General features: G+C 36.3%; 5 protein-coding genes across 8 annotated transcripts; 2 read left to right on the forward strand and 3 right to left on the reverse strand.

The window, feature by feature from the left end:
* The first annotated feature begins 1,087 nt into the window (after window positions 1-1,087).
* LOC140892326 (cationic amino acid transporter 5) lies at window positions 1,088-3,133 on the forward strand. The gene has a single exon (XM_073301175.1). It carries the CDS (start codon window positions 1,140-1,142, stop codon window positions 2,922-2,924), a length of 1,785 nt encoding a protein of 594 aa, XP_073157276.1. The 5' UTR covers window positions 1,088-1,139; the 3' UTR covers window positions 2,925-3,133.
* Window positions 3,134-3,388: 255 nt separating this feature from the next.
* Window positions 3,389-8,423, forward strand: LOC140892467 (protein PLASTID TRANSCRIPTIONALLY ACTIVE 14). 4 transcript variants are annotated; one of them, XR_012152833.1, is made up of 14 exons: window positions 3,389-3,628; window positions 3,698-3,892; window positions 3,974-4,111; window positions 4,233-4,358; window positions 4,524-4,652; window positions 5,095-5,190; window positions 5,264-5,414; window positions 5,865-5,974; window positions 6,566-6,637; window positions 7,276-7,381; window positions 7,488-7,685; window positions 7,753-7,795; window positions 7,883-8,068; window positions 8,148-8,423. XR_012152833.1 is itself a non-coding variant. In XM_073301363.1 (13 exons), exons 2-13 carry the CDS (start codon window positions 3,827-3,829, stop codon window positions 7,959-7,961), a joined length of 1,314 nt encoding a protein of 437 aa, XP_073157464.1. In that variant the 5' UTR covers window positions 3,389-3,628; window positions 3,695-3,826; the 3' UTR covers window positions 7,962-8,423. The 4 variants fall into 4 exon arrangements, 3 of the variants coding, with proteins under 3 accessions (XP_073157464.1, XP_073157462.1, XP_073157463.1); XM_073301363.1 differs by having other exon boundaries at window positions 3,695-3,892; window positions 7,883-8,423; XM_073301361.1 differs by having other exon boundaries at window positions 3,390-3,628; window positions 7,883-8,423.
* Window positions 8,424-8,566: 143 nt separating this feature from the next.
* Window positions 8,567-12,771, reverse strand: LOC140892466 (vacuolar-sorting receptor 6-like). Its single transcript, XM_073301360.1, has 10 exons — window positions 11,546-12,771; window positions 11,305-11,463; window positions 11,040-11,123; window positions 10,759-10,835; window positions 10,332-10,413; window positions 10,152-10,234; window positions 9,990-10,053; window positions 9,723-9,854; window positions 9,527-9,630; window positions 8,567-9,444 (listed from the first exon to the last, which is right to left on the reverse strand). The coding sequence occupies exons 1-10, from the start codon at window positions 12,546-12,548 to the stop codon at window positions 9,331-9,333; spliced, it is 1,902 nt and encodes a 633-aa protein (XP_073157461.1). The 5' UTR covers window positions 12,549-12,771; the 3' UTR covers window positions 8,567-9,330.
* A 3,503-nt stretch (window positions 12,772-16,274) lies between these two features.
* Window positions 16,275-17,036, reverse strand: LOC140889980 (secreted RxLR effector protein 161-like). Its single transcript, XM_073297726.1, has one exon. It carries the CDS (start codon window positions 17,034-17,036, stop codon window positions 16,275-16,277), a length of 762 nt encoding a protein of 253 aa, XP_073153827.1.
* A 639-nt stretch (window positions 17,037-17,675) lies between these two features.
* Window positions 17,676-18,512, reverse strand: LOC140889981 (uncharacterized). Its single transcript, XM_073297727.1, has one exon. It carries the CDS (start codon window positions 18,510-18,512, stop codon window positions 17,676-17,678), a length of 837 nt encoding a protein of 278 aa, XP_073153828.1.
* Window positions 18,513-19,418: the final 906 nt, after the last annotated feature.

Consider the following 19,418-nt stretch of genomic DNA (forward strand, 5'->3'; position numbering starts at 1 on the left):
TTCGGTTTTTCGGTTTTTTGGTTTTATTTGAATTTTTCTCTAAAAATCGGTTTTAAAAAAACTAAATATTTTAGTTATTCGAATGATTTTTTGGAAAAAATTAATGTTTAAATCAAATATTTGTAATTTAATGCTTCGAAAAATATATTTAAAAATAATTGCACTTAGAATAAAAAAATTGATAATGTTTTTAATTTCAATAATAATAATTTATGAATTTATAAAAATAATGTAATATATAATGCAAATATGTGTATATATAATATAATAAAATAACTTCATTAATTTTTAATTATTTCTATTTCAAAAATCAATATTTTTTAAAATCATTAAATCAATACATTTTTCAAGTTGAATCAACAATTCTTTCACCAATTAGATAAGTAATTAAACCAATTATGTTTTTTTAAAAAGAACAAATGATGACTTTTGTTCTTTTAGTTTTTCAATAAAATTAATTTTATGGGCACACAATATTGATGTACATATTAATTGATTGATAAAAAAATTCAAATTTAAAAAAAAAACAAAAAAAAAAAAAAAGGTTTTTCGGTTCGGTTCGATTAACCGCGAAAAAAAACCAAACCGAACGGAAAAACCAAAAATCCGAAAATAAAAAAACGATCGAATTTTCGGTTTCGATTCGAATCGGGCGGTTATCCGAACTGTAAACACCCCTATTCATACGTTAATCGAATATATTGTATTGAGATATGCAGAGATATTAATTTTTTTTTTTTTTTTTCTGACAGACAGATTGATAATCTTGGCCAACAATGGGAGATACGCTTCACGTGTAATATTTACTTTTTTTTTTAAATTCCAAAAAGTATAAACAAATCAGACAATTTATTCATTCATTTGCTGAGAGACATTCACGTCTGAGATGCAAGATGCGTGTCGTATCTTCGACCGGTTTGACGAATCTTCAGTAAAACACTAAAATCAAAATAAATAAATAAATAAATAAATAAATAAATAAATACCGCCAAATCCCAAAATATCGTTATCCCGATTCCCAACCATTGGGGCAGGCCGGCATGACATTTTGTCCAATCTCAGACTACTTGCTTTGTCTGACTTAAGACCTGCATTTTCAAGAAAATGCAGGTGCTAATGTCAAAGGAAAGCATTGCAAAATGGGAATAGGATCAGAGGAAAATGTACACGGAGACGAACAACAACGATCAAGAAGTTACTGGAGATGGAGCAAGCAAGACTTCTTCCCGGAAAAGTCTTTCGAGAATTGGGCAGCCTACAGATCGGCCTTATCACACACGTCGGCCAGATTCAAGGACCGCCTCTTGAGTAGGTCCGATGAAGCCACGGAGCTCGTGGAGCTTCGAAAACAGAGTGAAAACAACATGAAACGCTGCCTCAACTGGTGGGACCTCACCTGGTTCGGATTCGGATCTGTTATTGGCGCTGGAATCTTCGTGCTTACTGGCCAAGAAGCACACGATCACGCGGGACCGGCCATTGTGTTGTCCTATGTAGCCTCTGGCATTTCCGCGATGCTCTCCGTCTTCTGCTACACGGAATTTGCCGTGGAAATCCCTGTGTCTGGAGGGTCGTTTGCTTATCTTAGAGTGGAACTTGGAGATCTTGCTGCCTTCATAACAGCAGGAAACATACTTCTTGAATCCATAGTCGGGACTGCAGCGGTGGCTAGAGCTTGGACTTCTTACTTCGCCACACTTTTGAACCGCCACCCCGATTCACTGCGAATACAGACCAATCTCAGTGACGGGTTCAACTTATTAGATCCCATTGCTGTTGGGGTTATCGCCATTTCGTCGGGGATCGCAATGACGAGTGCTAAAAAAACATCCTACTTCAACTGGATCGCATCCGCAGTAAACACAGTGGTCATTGTTTTTGTTATAGTAGCAGGCTTCGCTCATGCCAAGACATCCAACTTAAAGCCCTTCTTGCCTCATGGTGCTGAAGGTGTGTTCAAAGCAGCAGCTATTGTCTACTTCGCCTATGGAGGATTCGACAACATCGCGACAATGGCAGAGGAGACAAAGGATCCCAGCAGGGACATACCCTTAGGACTGATCGGATCAATGTCGATGATCACCGTGATATATTGCTTGATGGCACTCTCATTGAGCATGATGCAGAAATACACAGAAATAGACACCAACGCAGCTTACTCCGTGGCATTTCAAAGCGTGGGTATGCATTGGGCGAAATATCTCGTCGCGCTTGGAGCTCTCAAGGGAATGACCACTGTTCTATTAGTAGGAGCGCTTGGACAAGCACGCTACACGACTCATATTGCTCGAGCCCACATGATCCCGCCATGGTTCGCCCTCGTCCATCCCAAGACAGGCACCCCCATCTACGCCACGCTATTGGTCGCTATATCCAGCGCTTGCATCGCCTTCTTTTCAAGCCTGGATGAGTTGTCTAGCTTGTTATCAGTGAGCACCCTGTTCATATTCATGATGATGGCTGTGGCACTTCTGGTGAGGAGGTACTACGTGCGGGGAACGACGCCTAGGACGAATCTTTTGAAGCTAACACTGTTTCTTTCGATCATCATCGCTTCTTCAACGGCGACATCCGCATACTGGGGGGGATTGTTAAGAGGGATAATTGGTGACTGGCTTGGGTACACTGTAACCATCCCTTTGTGGTTCCTAGGGACTTTGGGGATAGCGGTGTTTTTGCCGCAAGAAAGAGAGGCGAAGGTGTGGGGAGTTCCACTCGTTCCATGGCTGCCGTCTCTGTCAATTGCAACCAACTTGTTTCTCATGGGTTCATTGGGAGCCAAGACATTCATACGGTTCATTGCCTGCACGGCTCTCATGTTCATTTACTACATATTCTTCGGGCTGCATGCCACTTACGACATGGCGCACCAGCAAATCAAGAACATGCCAGACGAGGAAGAGAAAAACCGCGCCCCATGTTAAAATTCCCATGATTTGCTTTGTGTGATGATAATAAAATCCCAGTATCTATCGAGCCAACCATTCGTGAATCAATTTCAAACATTCGGGGTTCCATACTCAATATTATGCATGCCACTACACTTGTGCATGAGTATGTGCGTCAAGTATAAGATATCATAAACGATTGTTTGGCAGAAGAAACATATGCTTTATTATACCATTCTCTGAAGTAAAAAGTCCACCTAAAAAGTAATTCTCTCAACTCTACTTAAATTACTTCAATCTCTAAAATAACCAATTTCGATATATAACTTTGGGAAAAATGGTTTGACAAATGAAAACTACACGGATAAACTTAGGATCTCATTTTGTGTAATAAAATTTTAAATAAACATTTTTTTATTGCAAAATATAATTTACTAGTGAAAAAAAGTATAAAAATATCCTGCTGGCAAATTCAATTATCTAAAACCTCAAAAGACAAACTTAAATAAATCGTTTTATCCAATGTTTGGTTGGTTTCTCTGGGGATGATTGTTTGTTACTCGCATCGCATGATTGCTAATATAACGCCGGTGGGTTTCCATGTTATTGGATAACGTTTTCGCACAAGTGTCGCCTTCCCTTTCGTGCTCCGCCTCCGCTTCCGGCAGCCACTACACACACAGTAGCTGACAGATATGTCTATCAACTCCATTTCTCCGTCGTACTTCCGTTTCCACCAGGTGATAATATCTTCACTCTCATCTGCTTTGTGTTCCTCTTTTTTAACTAATGCTTTACTTCTTGAGTAGATATGGAATCCGCAGCTTCTGCAGCCCATTAGTTTGCGCAGCAAGAGCAGAATCCTCGTGCCTCCTCGGGCAACTGCCGCCGCGTTGGTTACCGATGAACAACTCGCCAATTCATCTGATTTATACCCAATGTCAGCTTCTTCCTTCCCACTCTTTGAACCCTCTTCTCCTCCCCAGCTTACTCCCGCTTCCGAGGTTAGCTCTCGTTTCTAGTCAATCGTTTGCTATAATGCTTATACTTTAATATTTATTTTACCAACATGTTGTCCCCGATAGTTGGAGCTTGCGGACCCGGATTTCTATAAGATTGGATATGTTAGGAGTATGCGAGCATATGGAATTGAGTTCAGAGAGGGTCCTGATGGTTTCGGAGTGTATGCCTCCAAAGATATTGAGCCTCTTCGTCGGGCCAGGGTTAGTTCGGTTCTTATTAGCTGATAATCTTCACCAAGACTATGGCATTGTTGAGTATGTGAAATTTCAAAAGTTTCTGCTTCTTATTGATTTGCATTGGAATCTTCTTTTGGCTGTGCAGGTGGTTATGGAGATTCCATTAGAATTGATGTTGACAATAAGTGGTAAGCTGCCTTGGATGTTTTTTCCAGATATCATACCAATCGGTCATCCTATATTTGACATTATTAACTCGACCAATCCTGAGGTAACTTTGTGATGATGTACTCTCTTCCCCATGTTATTGATTTTAAAAATTGCGCCATATTTTTTGTTGCATTAGACTTTTTCCTTCTTAAAAAATCCCCTGCCTATTTGCCACCTTGAAGTCATCTTACCCTGCTCTATTGGACATGTATTATTCGGCTGTCAGACAGATTGGGACCTCAGAATGGCATGTTTGCTTCTATACGCCTTTGATTGCACGGATAATTTTTGGCAGCTGTATGGTGACTTCTTACCTAGTGTTGATGAATGTACCAGCTTTCTTCTAGCTACAGAGGTTGGAATCTACGTTACTAACTTGGAAGATCCATTTGCAACTTTATCATTTAATTCTAATTCAACTCTTGTCTAATATTTTTAGTCAAGATAAAATTTTGTAATTCTTTTTTTTTAGTATCCTAGTTTTAGACTTTTACTGTTGTGAATGTAAATCATCAGCTAGTGTTAGGTTTGAGAAGAGTTTCAGAATACATCTTGTGGAAAAAAGTAACTTCTTTTTGAATCAGTGGCCGATGAAATTCTATTTATTCCATCTCTTGCATGCAGTGAATTCTATCTAGATTTAGGGAAAAAAATTACTTGCATGCATCATTATTTGCCTTCATAATTTAAATTTTGTCAAGCTAGATTCAAGGTAACAAGCTCAAACTTATTTGGGGATACACCTGTTTTGTTTATGCCCGAAATATTTCCATTTCTCCTGCATCTACAAAGTTCAGGAGGACCTTCAAGAGTTGCAGGATGAGAAACTTGCTTCTGCTGTGAGAGCACAGCAACAACGGGCATTTGAATTTTGGGAAACAAATTGGGTACCAGTTAATATTTTATACTTTGTATTTTTATCCATTTCTGACCATTTACCGAAGTTTAATCCCATCTTTATGTTAGCACTCTGCAGTACCCCTTAAAATAAAACGTCTTGCTCAAGAGCCTGAGAGATTCATGTGGGCAATGAGTATCGCACAATCTAGATGCATCAAAAAGGAGATACGAATTGGTGCCCTAGTTCAAGATGCAAATATGCTTGTCCCTTATGCTGGTTAGCCTCTGTAATTTTTTTTTAATTATTATTATACTTGTCTGATGTGCTTCACGACACACACACACACGAATGACAAAAGTTCGGCCAAACTATGGTAACGCAGTAAAGGATAATACTCTGCAATGTTGTTCTTTTGGCAATAGCCGTTATTTCAACTTCAGATAGGATTTAGAGTGCTATTGTTTTCTAGTTGATAAAAAGTAGAATGGTTCACCATCTGAAGCCTAAATGATCACCAGCCATTTCTCAGTGTATGCACACATCCATATTTAGACTTTAGAGGCAATTGAATTCAGGATTTATGGAAGCTATTGTTTTCATAAATTTGATACATCCTGGATATTTCAATCCTTTTGTTTTTTATTTGGATTCATTCAATTTGAGAGAAGGATTGTGGGTACGTCACGAAAACTCATTGATCTAAGATTTTTTGTTCTTTGTTCGTAGATATGTTGAATCATTCTTTTCAGCCGAATTGCTTTTTCCACTGGCGTTTCAAGGACCGGATGCTTGAGGTGTTGGTAAATGCTGGACAACAAATCAAGAAAGGAGAAGAGGTAATATTGTATGTTCTGCATCAAGTAGGAGAGCCAATATGATATCTCTTAAATTCTTGCATAGGAGATGAGGGAATGCTGTGTTTTGTCTTCTGAATCTGGTAGAAGCATCATTTGCAAGAATTTAAGTGTCATCACTTTGGCTCTTTTGGTTACCAAGAAAAACCAAACGAAAAGTGTTTCTGAAAAAAATTGACAAAAAGAAAGGGTAGTTGATTGGAAAGATTGGTCTCCTAGGTATGTTGCATCATATGCATGTTTTGTTAATTGGAATTTTTTTAAGAAAGTGATAGTTCAATTAAATGCATAAAGAAAGTAAAGTCTCAAATACTTGACAAATTTATATAAGCAAAATAAGCAAATCAGCTTAGAAAATAGAATTGAGGTGAAGAATATTGTTTACGGGTGCTACATGATAGGCATCTATCTCACTGCAAATCCATTTATTTTATCAAAAGAAATAGATGAACAGACAAACTAATGCAAGGCTAAATAATTCTTAAAATTTCTCTTAATTGCAGACAGGTAAAATGGTTAAAAGATTTCTTAGTTATCATCGATTTGAAACCCATGTTGTTGATGCATGTGCAGATGACTGTAAACTACATGAATGGGCAGATGAATAACTTTTTAATGCAAAGATATGGATTTTCCTCACCCGTGGTAATTCTTTCTCAGTTAACTTTGTTTGTACTCCGCAATCCTTAAATTTTAGTTTTTTGTCCTCTACATTTCTGGTTACATCTCTGCCAAGAGAGGATTAACTATCTGATGACCTTTGTAGCTGTAGATTATTCAGAGGCATTTTCGACTCCTAACTATTCGTTAGGGTTTATATGCTGTTAATTGGCACGCCTCTGCTGCAACAGCTTGCACTTAAGTCAAGATCAAAATTCAAAATTGACTATTTGATTTATAAATTTTAAAGACAGGAGTTGGAGTCAACTTTGGACCTGGGGTAACTCAAATATCAACCCTTTGATTCAGATTTGTGAGTCCTGTTGTCAGGATATATCAATATTTAGCAAGATTTTTGACACTTTCAAAATGTGGAACTCTTGTTTGCTTTCATGAATTCAAGTGCAAGCCTTAGAAGCATTTACGCATCCCCGTTATGCTCTTGATGGATTGAAATAACAAGTTTTTGGCTTCTCAGTTTTACCTGTTTGATTTTGACAAACCTGATAATTTTATATTGCTCATGTATTATCTCTGATGCCTTTTTTGATATGTGAAGGTTGATATTTTCTTTGTAATAATTTTTCTTTTGGTTAACTCCCCTTTTTACATGAACATTGCAGAATCCTTGGGATGTTATCCAGTTCTCTGGTCACTCACGGGTTCATCTGGATTCTTTCTTATCTGTCTTCAATATTTCTGGCCTCCCCGAAGAATATTATCACAACAGTAAATCATTGCTTTTTTTCTCATATGCCATTTTATGTTTAACATTTATTTGGAAATAAAAAAGTCGAGTTGTTTTATGACTCATGAAATAGAAATATATTATCAGGTAAACTATCTGGTGATGGGGATAACTTTGTTGATGGAGCAGTCATTGCAGCTGCAAGAACATTGCCCACCTGGTCGGAGGGGGAAATCCCTCCTATTCCAAGTCTTGAAAGGAAAGCTGTGAAGGAGTTACAAGAAGAATGCCAGCAGATGCTTGCAGGGTTTTCCTCAACCGCAGGCCAAGATCAGCAAATTCTTGGTAAGTTTACGGTTCAAAGTAATGTTTTCTAGCCATGGTAAATTTAATCGATTTATTCACGTCACAGAGTCGATGCCCGAGGCTAGGAGGACTCTGGAAGCCGCGATAAAGTATGTAAACTTACTGCGCATGGTGCTTGGTGTAAGTAATACGAGCCGACTGAGATACAAAATATGCATATTGGTTGTTATTTGCAGGTATCGGATGCATAGAAAATTATTCATAGGAAAGGTGGTCCAGGCATTGGATATCTATCAAGAAAGGTTACTATACTAATTATGGATGATTGATGCTAAGCTGTGGAACAAAAGGCTAGAAGGTCATAAATGATGGCATCAACTCAAGTATCAGGGAGCTGGTGCACCTAGCTCTTTGATGCAATGTGTTGCAACTTATGATTCCCACTATCAGATTCAGAGGAGAATATTTTTGTTGATGCCAGGGCATTAGTTCAACTGTAACTTGCAGGCTTGTTGCCCACGTTGCTGGTGTATTGAAATTTGTTGAGCTAGCATTAACTTTTGCAACTTGGGAGAACCTTGGAAGTCTTACTGCCACACTGGAATCACTGTTCTGGCAATTTTTCTCAACCTACAAATATTGAAAATTTAATTCGTGGACAACTTTATTTAGACATCGAAAGTTATAGTGGAGAGTGATCACTCGAGACAATTTCAGAACCCACTACGTCAGCTCCAATTACGAAGATTATTCCCAATATAGGTTATTTTCTGCGCACATTATAAGACCGTGTTTGCTTGACCAGTACTGTTAGTAAGGGTAAAAAGAACAATGTAATTTTTTAATTGAACACAGAACTTTGGAACATTATTTGACCTAGAACAGAACAGCAGTTTGGAAGGGTAAACAACACCTCCATTTTTTCCTTCCAGCTCCCATATTCTAGTTAGCTTCTCTTCTTTTGACTTTTATGTTCAGTACTGGATGTTTCTTTTCCTTTGTATTCTTAAGATCCGCTTTAGATTCTTCACTTGTTTTGTTTCAAATTCGTGAATACTCTTGCTAGAAATTCATCCAATGTTAATTGAGACTTATGTTGACCATAGAGATAAGCTCGTACGGTTTGTTTGTGGAGCTTGGAGCTTCAATTTGGTTGCCAGGGAAAAAGTTGAGTGCATAACTCTGTTATTTTGATTTTCTTCCTACCACTGTAGATTCGCATCAACTGCAGTGTATATATATTCCAGCAATGACTTATTATATTTCAAAACACTAGCATCTTTCATATAATGTGTGCATTAAACTCCCTTTATGTTAAAATAATTTTGTTTAGTTTTTTTACAATTTTTTGAATTTAGGTTTAATTAATAAGGGGAAAAAAAGAAAAGAACTTGAGGACCAACGATTTAAAGCTACCATTTTATTACCACATTACCAAATACAAAAAAAAAAAAAAACAAAACAAAAACTGACAGGTGAACCATGGATATACTTTTACAATGAAAATTCAAAGTCAAGTTTGTCTTATTGTGTTGGTATGTTTGCATATCAAAATTTTACATTCGGAAACATTTCAAGGTTTCTATCTCTCATTTTATATACATGTGTTGTTGACTACTAACTGGAATATTATGTGTCGAGGAACGAGAAGCAAGCTCTCTCTCTCTCTCTGTAGCATCGCCTCTTAAACAGATCTCAGAGGCTCGTCTTGGTGGTGGACAACCTGATTTTGATTCTGGTGGCTGTCGAGTGGCATGTACTGAGACATGATAGCCATGATCTCCTTGTCCATGTATGACTGGAAAACACACATACATGCTAATATTTGTCAGTTTACTGTAGTAAATAAAAGGTTATATTCACTGCTAGTAGATACTTGCCCTTAGTCTGTATCTGTAGAATATGTAGCCAGCGACTCCAACAGTCAGTACTACCGCTATTACCGACAAGGTGATGAGTCGCCCCACTTTCGTATTACTCCTTTCTGTTCATCCATCCAAACATAATGTGCAGTGAGTGGTACTTGAGTCTCTTAAATGTATTTTAAAAAAAGGGATTATCGGATGTTAGCTTTACCAATACAGGTATTGTGTTCCTTTATGTAGATTTTATTGTCCCCTTTACAGCTGCATTCAAATCCACCCCATGTATTCTGACAGCTGCAACCATCACATTGGCAGGCAAGGTTTTCCTTGCATTCATCCACATCTGTTATTGATTAATGGTGCATGCATTATGTATATAAGGACTAGTGAGAGATGTATGAACAATCTTCCATCAATGCATTCAAACATAAAAGTTACACGCACACACACACTAGTTTTGTTGGAAGAAGAGAAGGACCTTCACATTTATGACCATCCCCTCTAAAACCAGAAGGGCACTTGCAGCCTGATTTTTCAGATTCCTGCAGATAGTCGGTGTGAGTCTCAATGGTTATATTTTGAAAATTACTTAATAGTTTTCACAAGTTAATGTAGTAATAAATGGTAATGGATTAATTACAATGCAGGCTGAGAATGTGAGCCCTTCTTTGGAATCAGACCAGCAACCTCCGTTGTTTATCCAACACCTTCCAGCTCCTACACCTAAACACAACAGAAAGGGGGTGAGAAGAGCATGCAACTATGCGCGTACGTTGTTCTTCGTCTCGTCTCGTGTGTCTCTGGAACTTAAAAAACCTACCTTGGCAAGATGAATATCCATCTCCTTGATATTGAACACCATTCACCGAGGGGCACTCACAGACTCTTCCCCTGAATGTGTCCTGTGGTATAATATCATCATCAAATTTTAATATATTACATCATTATTAGATTCATGTGTCTTTTAGCAAATAAAAAAAGATTAAAATTCTGATATACTAAATTTTTTTACTTTTAATGACATTTTTAGATCCATGAATATTTCAGAAAACGGAAAAGATCCCACATGTACATGAAAAGTGTCCTATATAAATAAACTAAATATAGAAAGGAGTACTTTGGTGGTCTCTACGGATTCTCCTATGGTATATAGCATAAGCTATGATTATGACACATATTTATGTCACTTAGTTGCTTTTACTCCTCTAATTAGCTATAGTGGTGTTGGGTGATGGATCCATTCATACCTTACAGGCAGTGACATTTGCTTCTGGATCCTGCCAACACCCACCATTGTTCTGGAGGCACTCGTTAGTCTCAATATCTGTTCATCACCCGCAACAATATCATTCCTTATAATAATACAATCGCGCACGAACGCGCGCGCACACACACATATATATATAATTCTAACTTCATCCCTAAAATATGTATCATCCCTTTGGCATGGGCCATCCCATTCAAATTCTTGGGTTTTCCCTTTTCTTTTCGAATCTAGTTGGATGTACAATGTGAAATAATACATTACCTGTGCTCAAGCAAATAGGAGGATCAGTGGTCTCCTTAAACCCAGCACATATGGCCTTCAATATTGCGCCGCTCTCCAATTTACCTATATTAACAATAATGAATTACACTGGATTAATATAAAGTAAGAAAATTGACATTAGCTATGAAATCTTTAGATATTTAGATTTCTGTGTATCTAAAAATAAAATCATATTTCAATCTGTGTCATAGACTAAGTGCAAGGAACCAGCTAGTGAGCTGGGGCACTACTTGTATTTGCATACCTCTGTATTGAACATTATTTATGACCATCGTTGGTAAGATTGTAACATCACCACGTGATCCGTGTCCGACCTGAAGATCTTGTTCTGCTTTCAGGATTTCGTTTTCCCTGTCGGCTTCGGTGTCACCCATGCACTTGTTTATCTTCTCCATGGGGAGATCTGCGTGCGTGTCATTGTTTCAGAAGATTGAATGTATATGGTTTAAGGATTAATAAATGATGTGAAATGATTATATTTATACCGAGTGATTTGATGACTTGCTCTGCACATTCTTTGCTGTATTTCTTTTCCTTCATGGAACACCTGATATGGAAATCAGTGACATAATCCCACCACACCCATGACCTCTGGCTCTCATTCGCAACTCTGTGCACGCAGAGCTGCCTCAAGTTCTCGAACACAACGTCTTTGCCTTCGTATCCCTCCCTGAAATCCTGTTCGGGATCGGGGGCGCAGTATCTCCCTCGGTTTATGCACTGAGACTTGCACTGGTTGGTCTCCAGAAAAGCCTCGGGACAGTACCATGTTATGTAGTGAGGTGTGAATAGTGTGTAGCCTCCTTTCTCCAGTATTTGAGCGTGTCCTTTGAAATTCTTGATGAAGTTCATCTGTTCGTCGCAACGGATTCCGCACTCGTCGTTGCTGTTCGTCCACAGCTCGTATTCCACCCTTTGATCCGGATGGGGCATCGACTCCGTCCAGTCTATCTTCAACACCACCTCCTCAGTACTTCTCTTGAGTGCATCCTTGAGCGTGTTGCCGAAGGAGCGGTCGATCAAAGCCGAAGGTATTCCGATCTTCTCTGTGTATCCTTGGGCATCCGAGCTCTCCTCAGGAGAATCCATAGTGATGAGAAGTTCTTCTATCGTGTCAGCCACCAAAACAGCCGCTGCCCCAGCTTGCTGCCCGTTCCACACCTTCAATGCGAAGTAGCAATCGCCGCGGTCGAGAAGAAGAATGGTGGGGCGAGAGGAGTTGGATTTGAAGGGCTTGTTGCCATCGAATGGAACACATCCCGTTGCTTGGGATGATGATTGAGGATAACGGAGAGTGCCGAACATGGATCCGCCATAATCAGGAACTCCAAAGTTGGCTATAGCCGCGTCGTGTTTCGACCGCAAATCGTAGGGAGACACCACGCTGACGCTGCTCTTCTCCACAACAAATCTTGCGTCCACGTACTGCAGAAACACAGCCTCTGCTGACACCAACAGCATCACCAGCAGCGTCAAGAAAGAAGCCATGTTTGGATTGGATTCCAAGGGAAGTGGTGGCGAATGGTTGATTATATGGTGGAGAAGAAGAAAATGCAGTAGTTGTTACGGGAGGAAGAAGACTTGGGATCGTTGAAGTCTACGAACTGATATTGTATGAATACATTTGTTTACATGTTGCTTGACTTTACGGCGGGCGGGGGGTGGTGGTGGTGGTGTGTTATTTGTGACGTTAAGGAAACACGCAGCACATGTAATTAATTATCTAGCTACGAATCAGTAAAAGTATCGGGCAAGACTAAATTAATTGGTTGATGTCATCTACTAATACATTTGTTTAAGTTTAATTAATTGCATTGACTTGGATAATCATAATACACACACCGTGTGTATATATAATTAATTGAGTAATATTCGTGTAAAATGGTCTCATTTGTGAAACGGATAAACTCTACCCATATTTATAATAATAAGTAATACTTTTGGCATAAAAAATAACCCTTCAGAGTCTCGTAGAATTTTTTGCCTAATTATATATAGAGTAGTTTTCCAAAAAAAAATAAAATTATATATAGTGTAAGTATGTTGTGAGACGGTCTCATGAATCTTTATCCGTGAGACGTCCAACTCATATTTACAATAAAAAATAATATTTTTAGGATAAAATATAATATTTTGTTATGGGTAACCAAGGTTCAAGTAATAGATTCGTTTTACAAAATTAACTCGTGTGTTGAAAGGAAAAAAAAACACAAGAAAAAAAAGAAAGAAGTCGGTGTGGGAAGGAGGTTTGGTATATGGAGGCTAATTAACTCGCTAAACCTAACATTTGAGTTGTATGTTATTTTAGGTTCCAAGTGCTTTTCCGCGCAATTGACATCTTGTTGTGGGCCTCAATTAATGCAATTTGATTTTTTTTTTCTTTAAAAATTAAAATGCATTCAACGTAAGTTTTTAGTTGGTTTATATTATTAATATCACACGACTCAAATTTTTATTTAGATGTTGAGATGTGATTGTTCAATTACTTGATACGCAATAATTTTATTTTATTTTTTTTACATTTTGTCATGTAATTTACATGTTTTTTATTTTTTATTTTATTTTGGAGAGTGTTGTAAATGATGAAGGACGGTTGAATTTTTTTACTATTTTTTCTTATACATGATTTTATATAAGTATGCAATGCAATTACTAATAGTAATAATTCTTTATGGAATATATGTGATTAAATAATACATAAAAAATTTTACAAGATACAAATAAATATATAAATCCAACTATAAGCTAACAAGATAATTAATAAAGATTCATCGGCCATAGGTTTGGGAGATGAAAGATGTGAGGGGCTATTATGTTTCGGATGAGAAAGTGTGTAATACATAATAATATGATTTTTTTTTTTGTAAAAAAATTGTTGATTTTGATTGTCTCGCCTACCCCTGCTCATCTTCTTCTGTGTAGAGAACCGTATAAGAAAAAGGTGCTGCGCGGCTGATGGCCTCCTCTCGCCTACGCGGCCACCGTAAACATTGGTTTTCGGTTAATTCATGGTCGTTTATTTTTTTCTGTAATTTTAATTATTTTTCACTTGAGTATTAACGTGTTATTGGGTATATAATAAATTACACAATATTTATCGTAATATCAACAATTGTTTGATGACACATTAATATTCTAAGACACAACATTATCACTCGATGAAAAAGGACAAAAAATGAAAAATGTACAAATAGTGTACTAAGGTCTAAGACCATAGTTCTCCATTCATGTGAGCGGCATGTTGTGAGGAATAATCGCTCTAAATCAAGAATAGTGCTTCATAATCCAGACGGATGCGAATTAATCAATCCCCTTTTAATAACAGACACGCATGTATGTATATTCGATATGGAAATAAAATAAGTAGCCAGACTTGTGGCTTATCAAATTAATTATATATTTATTTTTACCACATTTTTTCATGTATTATATAATGCAAATAGGAACCACAATTGATTGAAAACAACAGGTTAAAAACAACTAAGAAAAACCGACGTTGCTTAGCGTGCAAGTTTGGTAATATGGCCATGGGCTTACCTAATTTCTACACTTTTTTTTGTCCATTTTATGTAGATGACGATCCTAATTATTTACTCTTCATCTATATTATGATAAAGTACGTTTAACATATTTCATCACCTTTAAAAAAAAAATTTATAAAAAGCGTTTATTTATCTTTCTATCTATATCATTAAATTTTTATATATAATTCATAATAAAAAAATGGAAAATCAACACAATTAAATAAAAAACCTACACAATCTAAGAGTGTTAAAATTGAACTCAACATGTCAAACCGACATGAGTTTTTTAAAAATATCGGGTTAGGCTTGGGTATTTTTGGGTTCGGATCGAATCAGATTGAACCGGAAAGCTGACCCGAAAAATTATTCGGATTCGGGTTGGGTTAGGGTCAACCAGAGATGACTCAAAATTTATTTATCTATTTATTATTTTTATATAAAATTAAAAAATATTTGCTATATTTTTATATATTTTATTTCTGGAAAATTTTTTATTGTATATTAATTTAATGGAGTTTCGTCATTTAATGTTTATTTTGTAAAATTTTGATTTTTTTGAAATAATTTTTTATTTTTTTTAGAAAATATACTTTAAAATTTTTATAACTAGAATTTTAAATTTAAATTATATAAGATCTTAGATTTTGTTATTATGCGTTTAAATTAATTATTATTGTGTGTTTTGAATTTTATTTAATTATTTTAGTAAAAATAAAAAATAAAATCGAGTTAGTTCGGGATGATCAACTTAGTCGGGTTAGCTATTTTCGAATCGATTCGCGTTCGGGTTTAGAAATTTATAAATAATATTTTCGTCAACTCAGCCCGACCGATTGACACAATGACACCCGTCAAAGAATCAAGTTAGTTAATTGGATATAATCGGGTTCTATATAAACTCTTTATCTTTTTTTTTAGGAAAAACAAACTTCATTAAATCAACCAAGTTAAATGTATCCAAAACCGAAACGTTTTTAGTACTATCTTAGTATCTTTTACATGGAAAATTTCATCCTATCCTATGAGTTTTACCCCATATGATAGATGAAAGACGTGATTTGAACCAATGAAAAATTTTTATCTATCTCATAAGCACCATGGGGTAGGATCGAAGTAACCCTCTTACATAATATTGGAATTACTTAATTGTGATTGCAGAAACCAAATACACGACAATCGATGTATCGTTGGCACACAAATCGGACGTAATATTATTTTTAATTTTGGTCAGACTCAGAGCTGCTGGAAGTATTATAAATAAATAAATAAAGCCCCGTTGTTGTGCTGACTATAAAATTTCTTGAATTAACATGTCCTATACTATACAATCTCCAGTTGACTTTGTGTAACTAGCCAGGTCTCTCAAGTACAAAAAATACACCAAAAACTCTTGGGTTTTTGACCCAGCACCACCAACGTCCCATTAAAAAATAAAATCTCGACATCAAATTGTCACCATCTTTTCCTAAAATATTTATATATAAACGTAGTATATAAAAAGACTACATCGACCAATCGAACGTACAAAAAAAAAAAAAAAAAAAAAAAAACTCAACACAACAAATAAATAAAAATCATAAAATTATTGTACTTTATTTTAGAACAAAATTATTAATAATTGTCTTTATCATTATTGAACTTTATGGAACTTTTTATTAACAGAATATTATTTTGCTCAACCCACTTTAGTTCAATCTTGGGCCAGCCCAGCCCATCTATTCGGGTTACGGACCAGACAATCATCCTCTGGGCCATCGGGTAATGGCTTGATGAAAATATTAGCAACTTGTAGATCAGTTGAGATATATTTCAGACGAACATTTTTCTTTTGAACATGATCTCGAATGAAATTGTGGCGAATGTCAATGTGCTTTGTTCTAGAGTGTAAGACAGGGTTATATGTGATAGCAATTGCACTTGTGTTGTCAAAGTAGATAGGTGCTTCAGATGAATCAACACCATAATCTCTGGGTTGCTGTTGAATCCAGAGCAATTGTGCACAATAAATTCCTGCGGCTAGGTATTCTGATTCAGCTGTGGATGTAGCAATAGATGTTTGTTTCTTGCTGAACCAAGAAATGAGCTTGTCCCCAAGAAATTGACGAGTCTCACTTGTGCTTTTACGAATAATTCTGCAACCTGCATAATCTGCATCTGAGTATCCAATAAGATTGAAACTTGAGTCCTTTGGATACCACAATCCAACATTCTGAGTTCCCTTTAAGTACTTTAGAATCCTCTTGGCAGCAATGAAGTGAGATTGTTTCGGATCAGATTGAAATCTTGCACACAGACCAACTGAGAACATAATGTCTAGTCTGCTTGCTGTACAATAAATTAAGGATCCTATAAGGCCTCTGAATAGAGTTTGATCTACTGAAGTTCCAGCTTCATCCTTATCTAGTTTGATTGAAGCACTCATTGGGGTACTAGCAGCAGAGAAATTCTCCATTCCAAATTTCTTCAGAAGTTCTTTTGTTTATTTGACCTGATTTATGAATATCCCTTTATCCATCTGTTTGAATTGTAATCACAGGAAGAATGTCAATTCTCCCATCATAGTCATCTCGAATTTATCCTTCATCATCTTAGAAAACTTCTTGCATAATTTGGGGTTAGTTGACCCAAATATGATATCATCAACATAAATTTGTACTAATAAAGTATGATCGCCTTTGACAAATTTAAATAAAGTTTTATCTATAGAGCTGCCAATATCAAAAACCACGATTATTAAAAAAAGTGAAAGAGTATCATATCAAGCTCGTGCATCTTGTTTTAACCCATAAAAAGCTTTATCCAGGTTGAACACATGATCTGAATAAGCTTGACTTTGAAATCCAAGGGATTGTTCAAAAAACACTTCTTCTTGAAGAAAACCATTTAGAAATGCAATTTTAACATTCATTTGGAACACTTTAAAATCCTTGGAGAAAGCATAAGCAAGAAATATTCTAATAGCTTCAAGTCTAGCTACTGGAGCAAAGGTTTTATCAAAGTCTATACCTTCTTCTTGTCTATAACTTTATGCTACTAAACGAGCCTTATTTCTTACTACAATGTCATTCTCATTGAGTTTATTCTTAAATACTCATCTAGTTCCTATTACAGATTTATCAGAAGGTCTAGGAACTAAATGCCAGACAGAATTTTTTACAAATTGGTTCAATTCATCTTGCATAGCTTTTATCCAATTATTATCAAGTAAAGCTTCTTCTACTTTCTTAGGTTCCATCTGAGAAATGAAAGCAGCGTGCATTAGTTCACTTATCATCTGACCTCTGGTTCTCAAAGGTGCAGATGGATTACCTATTATCGAGTTTGGAGGATGAGTTTTGGTCCATCTATAATTTGGGCCAAGTTGATCTGTATTGCCTTGTTGATCTTGATCATCTTGATTTTCAACGGGATCTGTATTTTTTGGAACCTCATTATCAATTGGTGGTTCTTCTGGTCTCTGTTCTTCAATTTGTTCTGGTTCACATAGATTTTCTCTATTCCGTCTGATCTGGATCTCTTCTTCATTATCTGAGTCAAGCTTTGAATCTTCTATTCTGTTACTAAGATCATTCAAGCTTGGAGATTCATTAGCAACAGATGTTTCATCAAAAACAATATGAACTGATTCTTCAAATGTTAGAGTTTTAGTATTAAATACTCTATAAGTTTTACTAACAGATGAGTATCCGAGAAACAAACCAGCATCTGATCTGACATCTAGAGCAGTCAGATGAGTCTTTCCATTGTTGTGAATGAAGCATTTACAACCAAATACCTTGAAGTATGATATCACTGGAACTTTACCATACCAGATATCATAAGGTGTTTTTTTGATTTTCTTATTAATCATTGATCTGTTCTGAGTATAACAAGCTGTACTTACAGCTTCTGCCCAAAATTTTTGTGAAATATCTGAATCACCAATCATTGTTCTAAAATTCTAGCAGCTTCTTTTAGAGTTCTATTTCTCCTTTCTGCAACACCATTTTGTTGTGGCTTTCTACATGCAGAAAATTCATGTTTGATTTCGTGACTTTCCAGATAAGTAGACAAAGTTCGATTTGTAAACTCGGTTCCTCTGTCACTTCTAATTTTAGCAATCATTTGAGATTTCTCATTTTGAAGTTTTAAAAGAATTTTAATCAATTGAGTGACAGTTTGATCTTTGGATTTTAAAAATATCACCCAAGTAAAGCTTGAGAAATCATCAACAATAACCAGGGTGTACTTCATTCCTCCTAAGCTCATTACTGGTATAGGAATAAAAAGATCCATATGCAGCAGTTCTAAGCTTTTGGAAGAAGATTTACAACATTTGTTTTTAAAAGTTGATCTGACTTGCTTACCTAGCTGGCAAGCAGTGCAAACTTTATCTTTTGAAAACTCGATTTTAGGCAGACCTGTAACCAATTCATGTTTACTCAGATTGGCTAAAGCTTTGAAGTTCAAGTGATTGAGTTTCTTGTGTCATAACCAGTTCTGGTTCATCTTTGTGGCTACCAGATAGATTGAAATGAGTGGTGGATCCGACTAATTTACTTTATAGGTGTTTCTACTTATTTCTCCTGTCATAATGATTAGTCCAGACTGATCTGTTATGGTGCAAGTGTGCTTTTGAAATTCTACACAATAATCATAGTCACATAATTGACTAATGTTAATCAGATTATATTTCAGATTTTCTATAAGTAAAACATTTTTAATGCTAATATTTTCATGGATAAGCTTACCTTTACCCATGGTTGTACCTTTAGAGTTGTCTCCGAAAGTGATCTTAGGTCCTAGTCCTGGTCCTAGTCCTGGTATGTATTCAGATAGCATCCTTCTGTCTCCG

Source organism: Henckelia pumila, chromosome 3, assembly GCF_033568475.1.
Source record: "Henckelia pumila isolate YLH828 chromosome 3, ASM3356847v2, whole genome shotgun sequence".
In the NCBI taxonomy this organism is placed as follows: Eukaryota; Viridiplantae; Streptophyta; class Magnoliopsida; order Lamiales; family Gesneriaceae; genus Henckelia; species Henckelia pumila.

Coding starts and splice junctions, on each gene's coding strand:
- LOC140892326 (XM_073301175.1), top strand. CDS start 1,140: ATGGGAATAGGATCAGAGGAAAATGTACACGGAGACGAACAACAACGA.
- LOC140892467 (XM_073301361.1), top strand. CDS start 3,584: ATGTCTATCAACTCCATTTCTCCGTCGTACTTCCGTTTCCACCAG. Junction 4,653..5,094: donor GCTTTCTTCTAGCTACAGAG/GTTGGAATCTAC, acceptor TACAAAGTTCAG/GAGGACCTTCAAGAGTTGCA. Junction 5,191..5,263: donor GGGAAACAAATTGGGTACCA/GTTAATATTTTA, acceptor TCTTTATGTTAG/CACTCTGCAGTACCCCTTAA.
- LOC140892466 (XM_073301360.1), bottom strand. CDS start 12,548: ATGGCTTCTTTCTTGACGCTGCTGGTGATGCTGTTGGTGTCAGCAGAG. Junction 11,464..11,545: donor GCAAGTCATCAAATCACTCG/GTATAAATATAA, acceptor ACACGCACGCAG/ATCTCCCCATGGAGAAGATA. Junction 9,445..9,526: donor TCTACAGATACAGACTAAGG/GCAAGTATCTAC, acceptor TGTGTTTTCCAG/TCATACATGGACAAGGAGAT.
- LOC140889980 (XM_073297726.1), bottom strand. CDS start 17,036: ATGGAGAATTTCTCTGCTGCTAGTACCCCAATGAGTGCTTCAATCAAA.
- LOC140889981 (XM_073297727.1), bottom strand. CDS start 18,512: ATGATTGGTGATTCAGATATTTCACAAAAATTTTGGGCAGAAGCTGTA.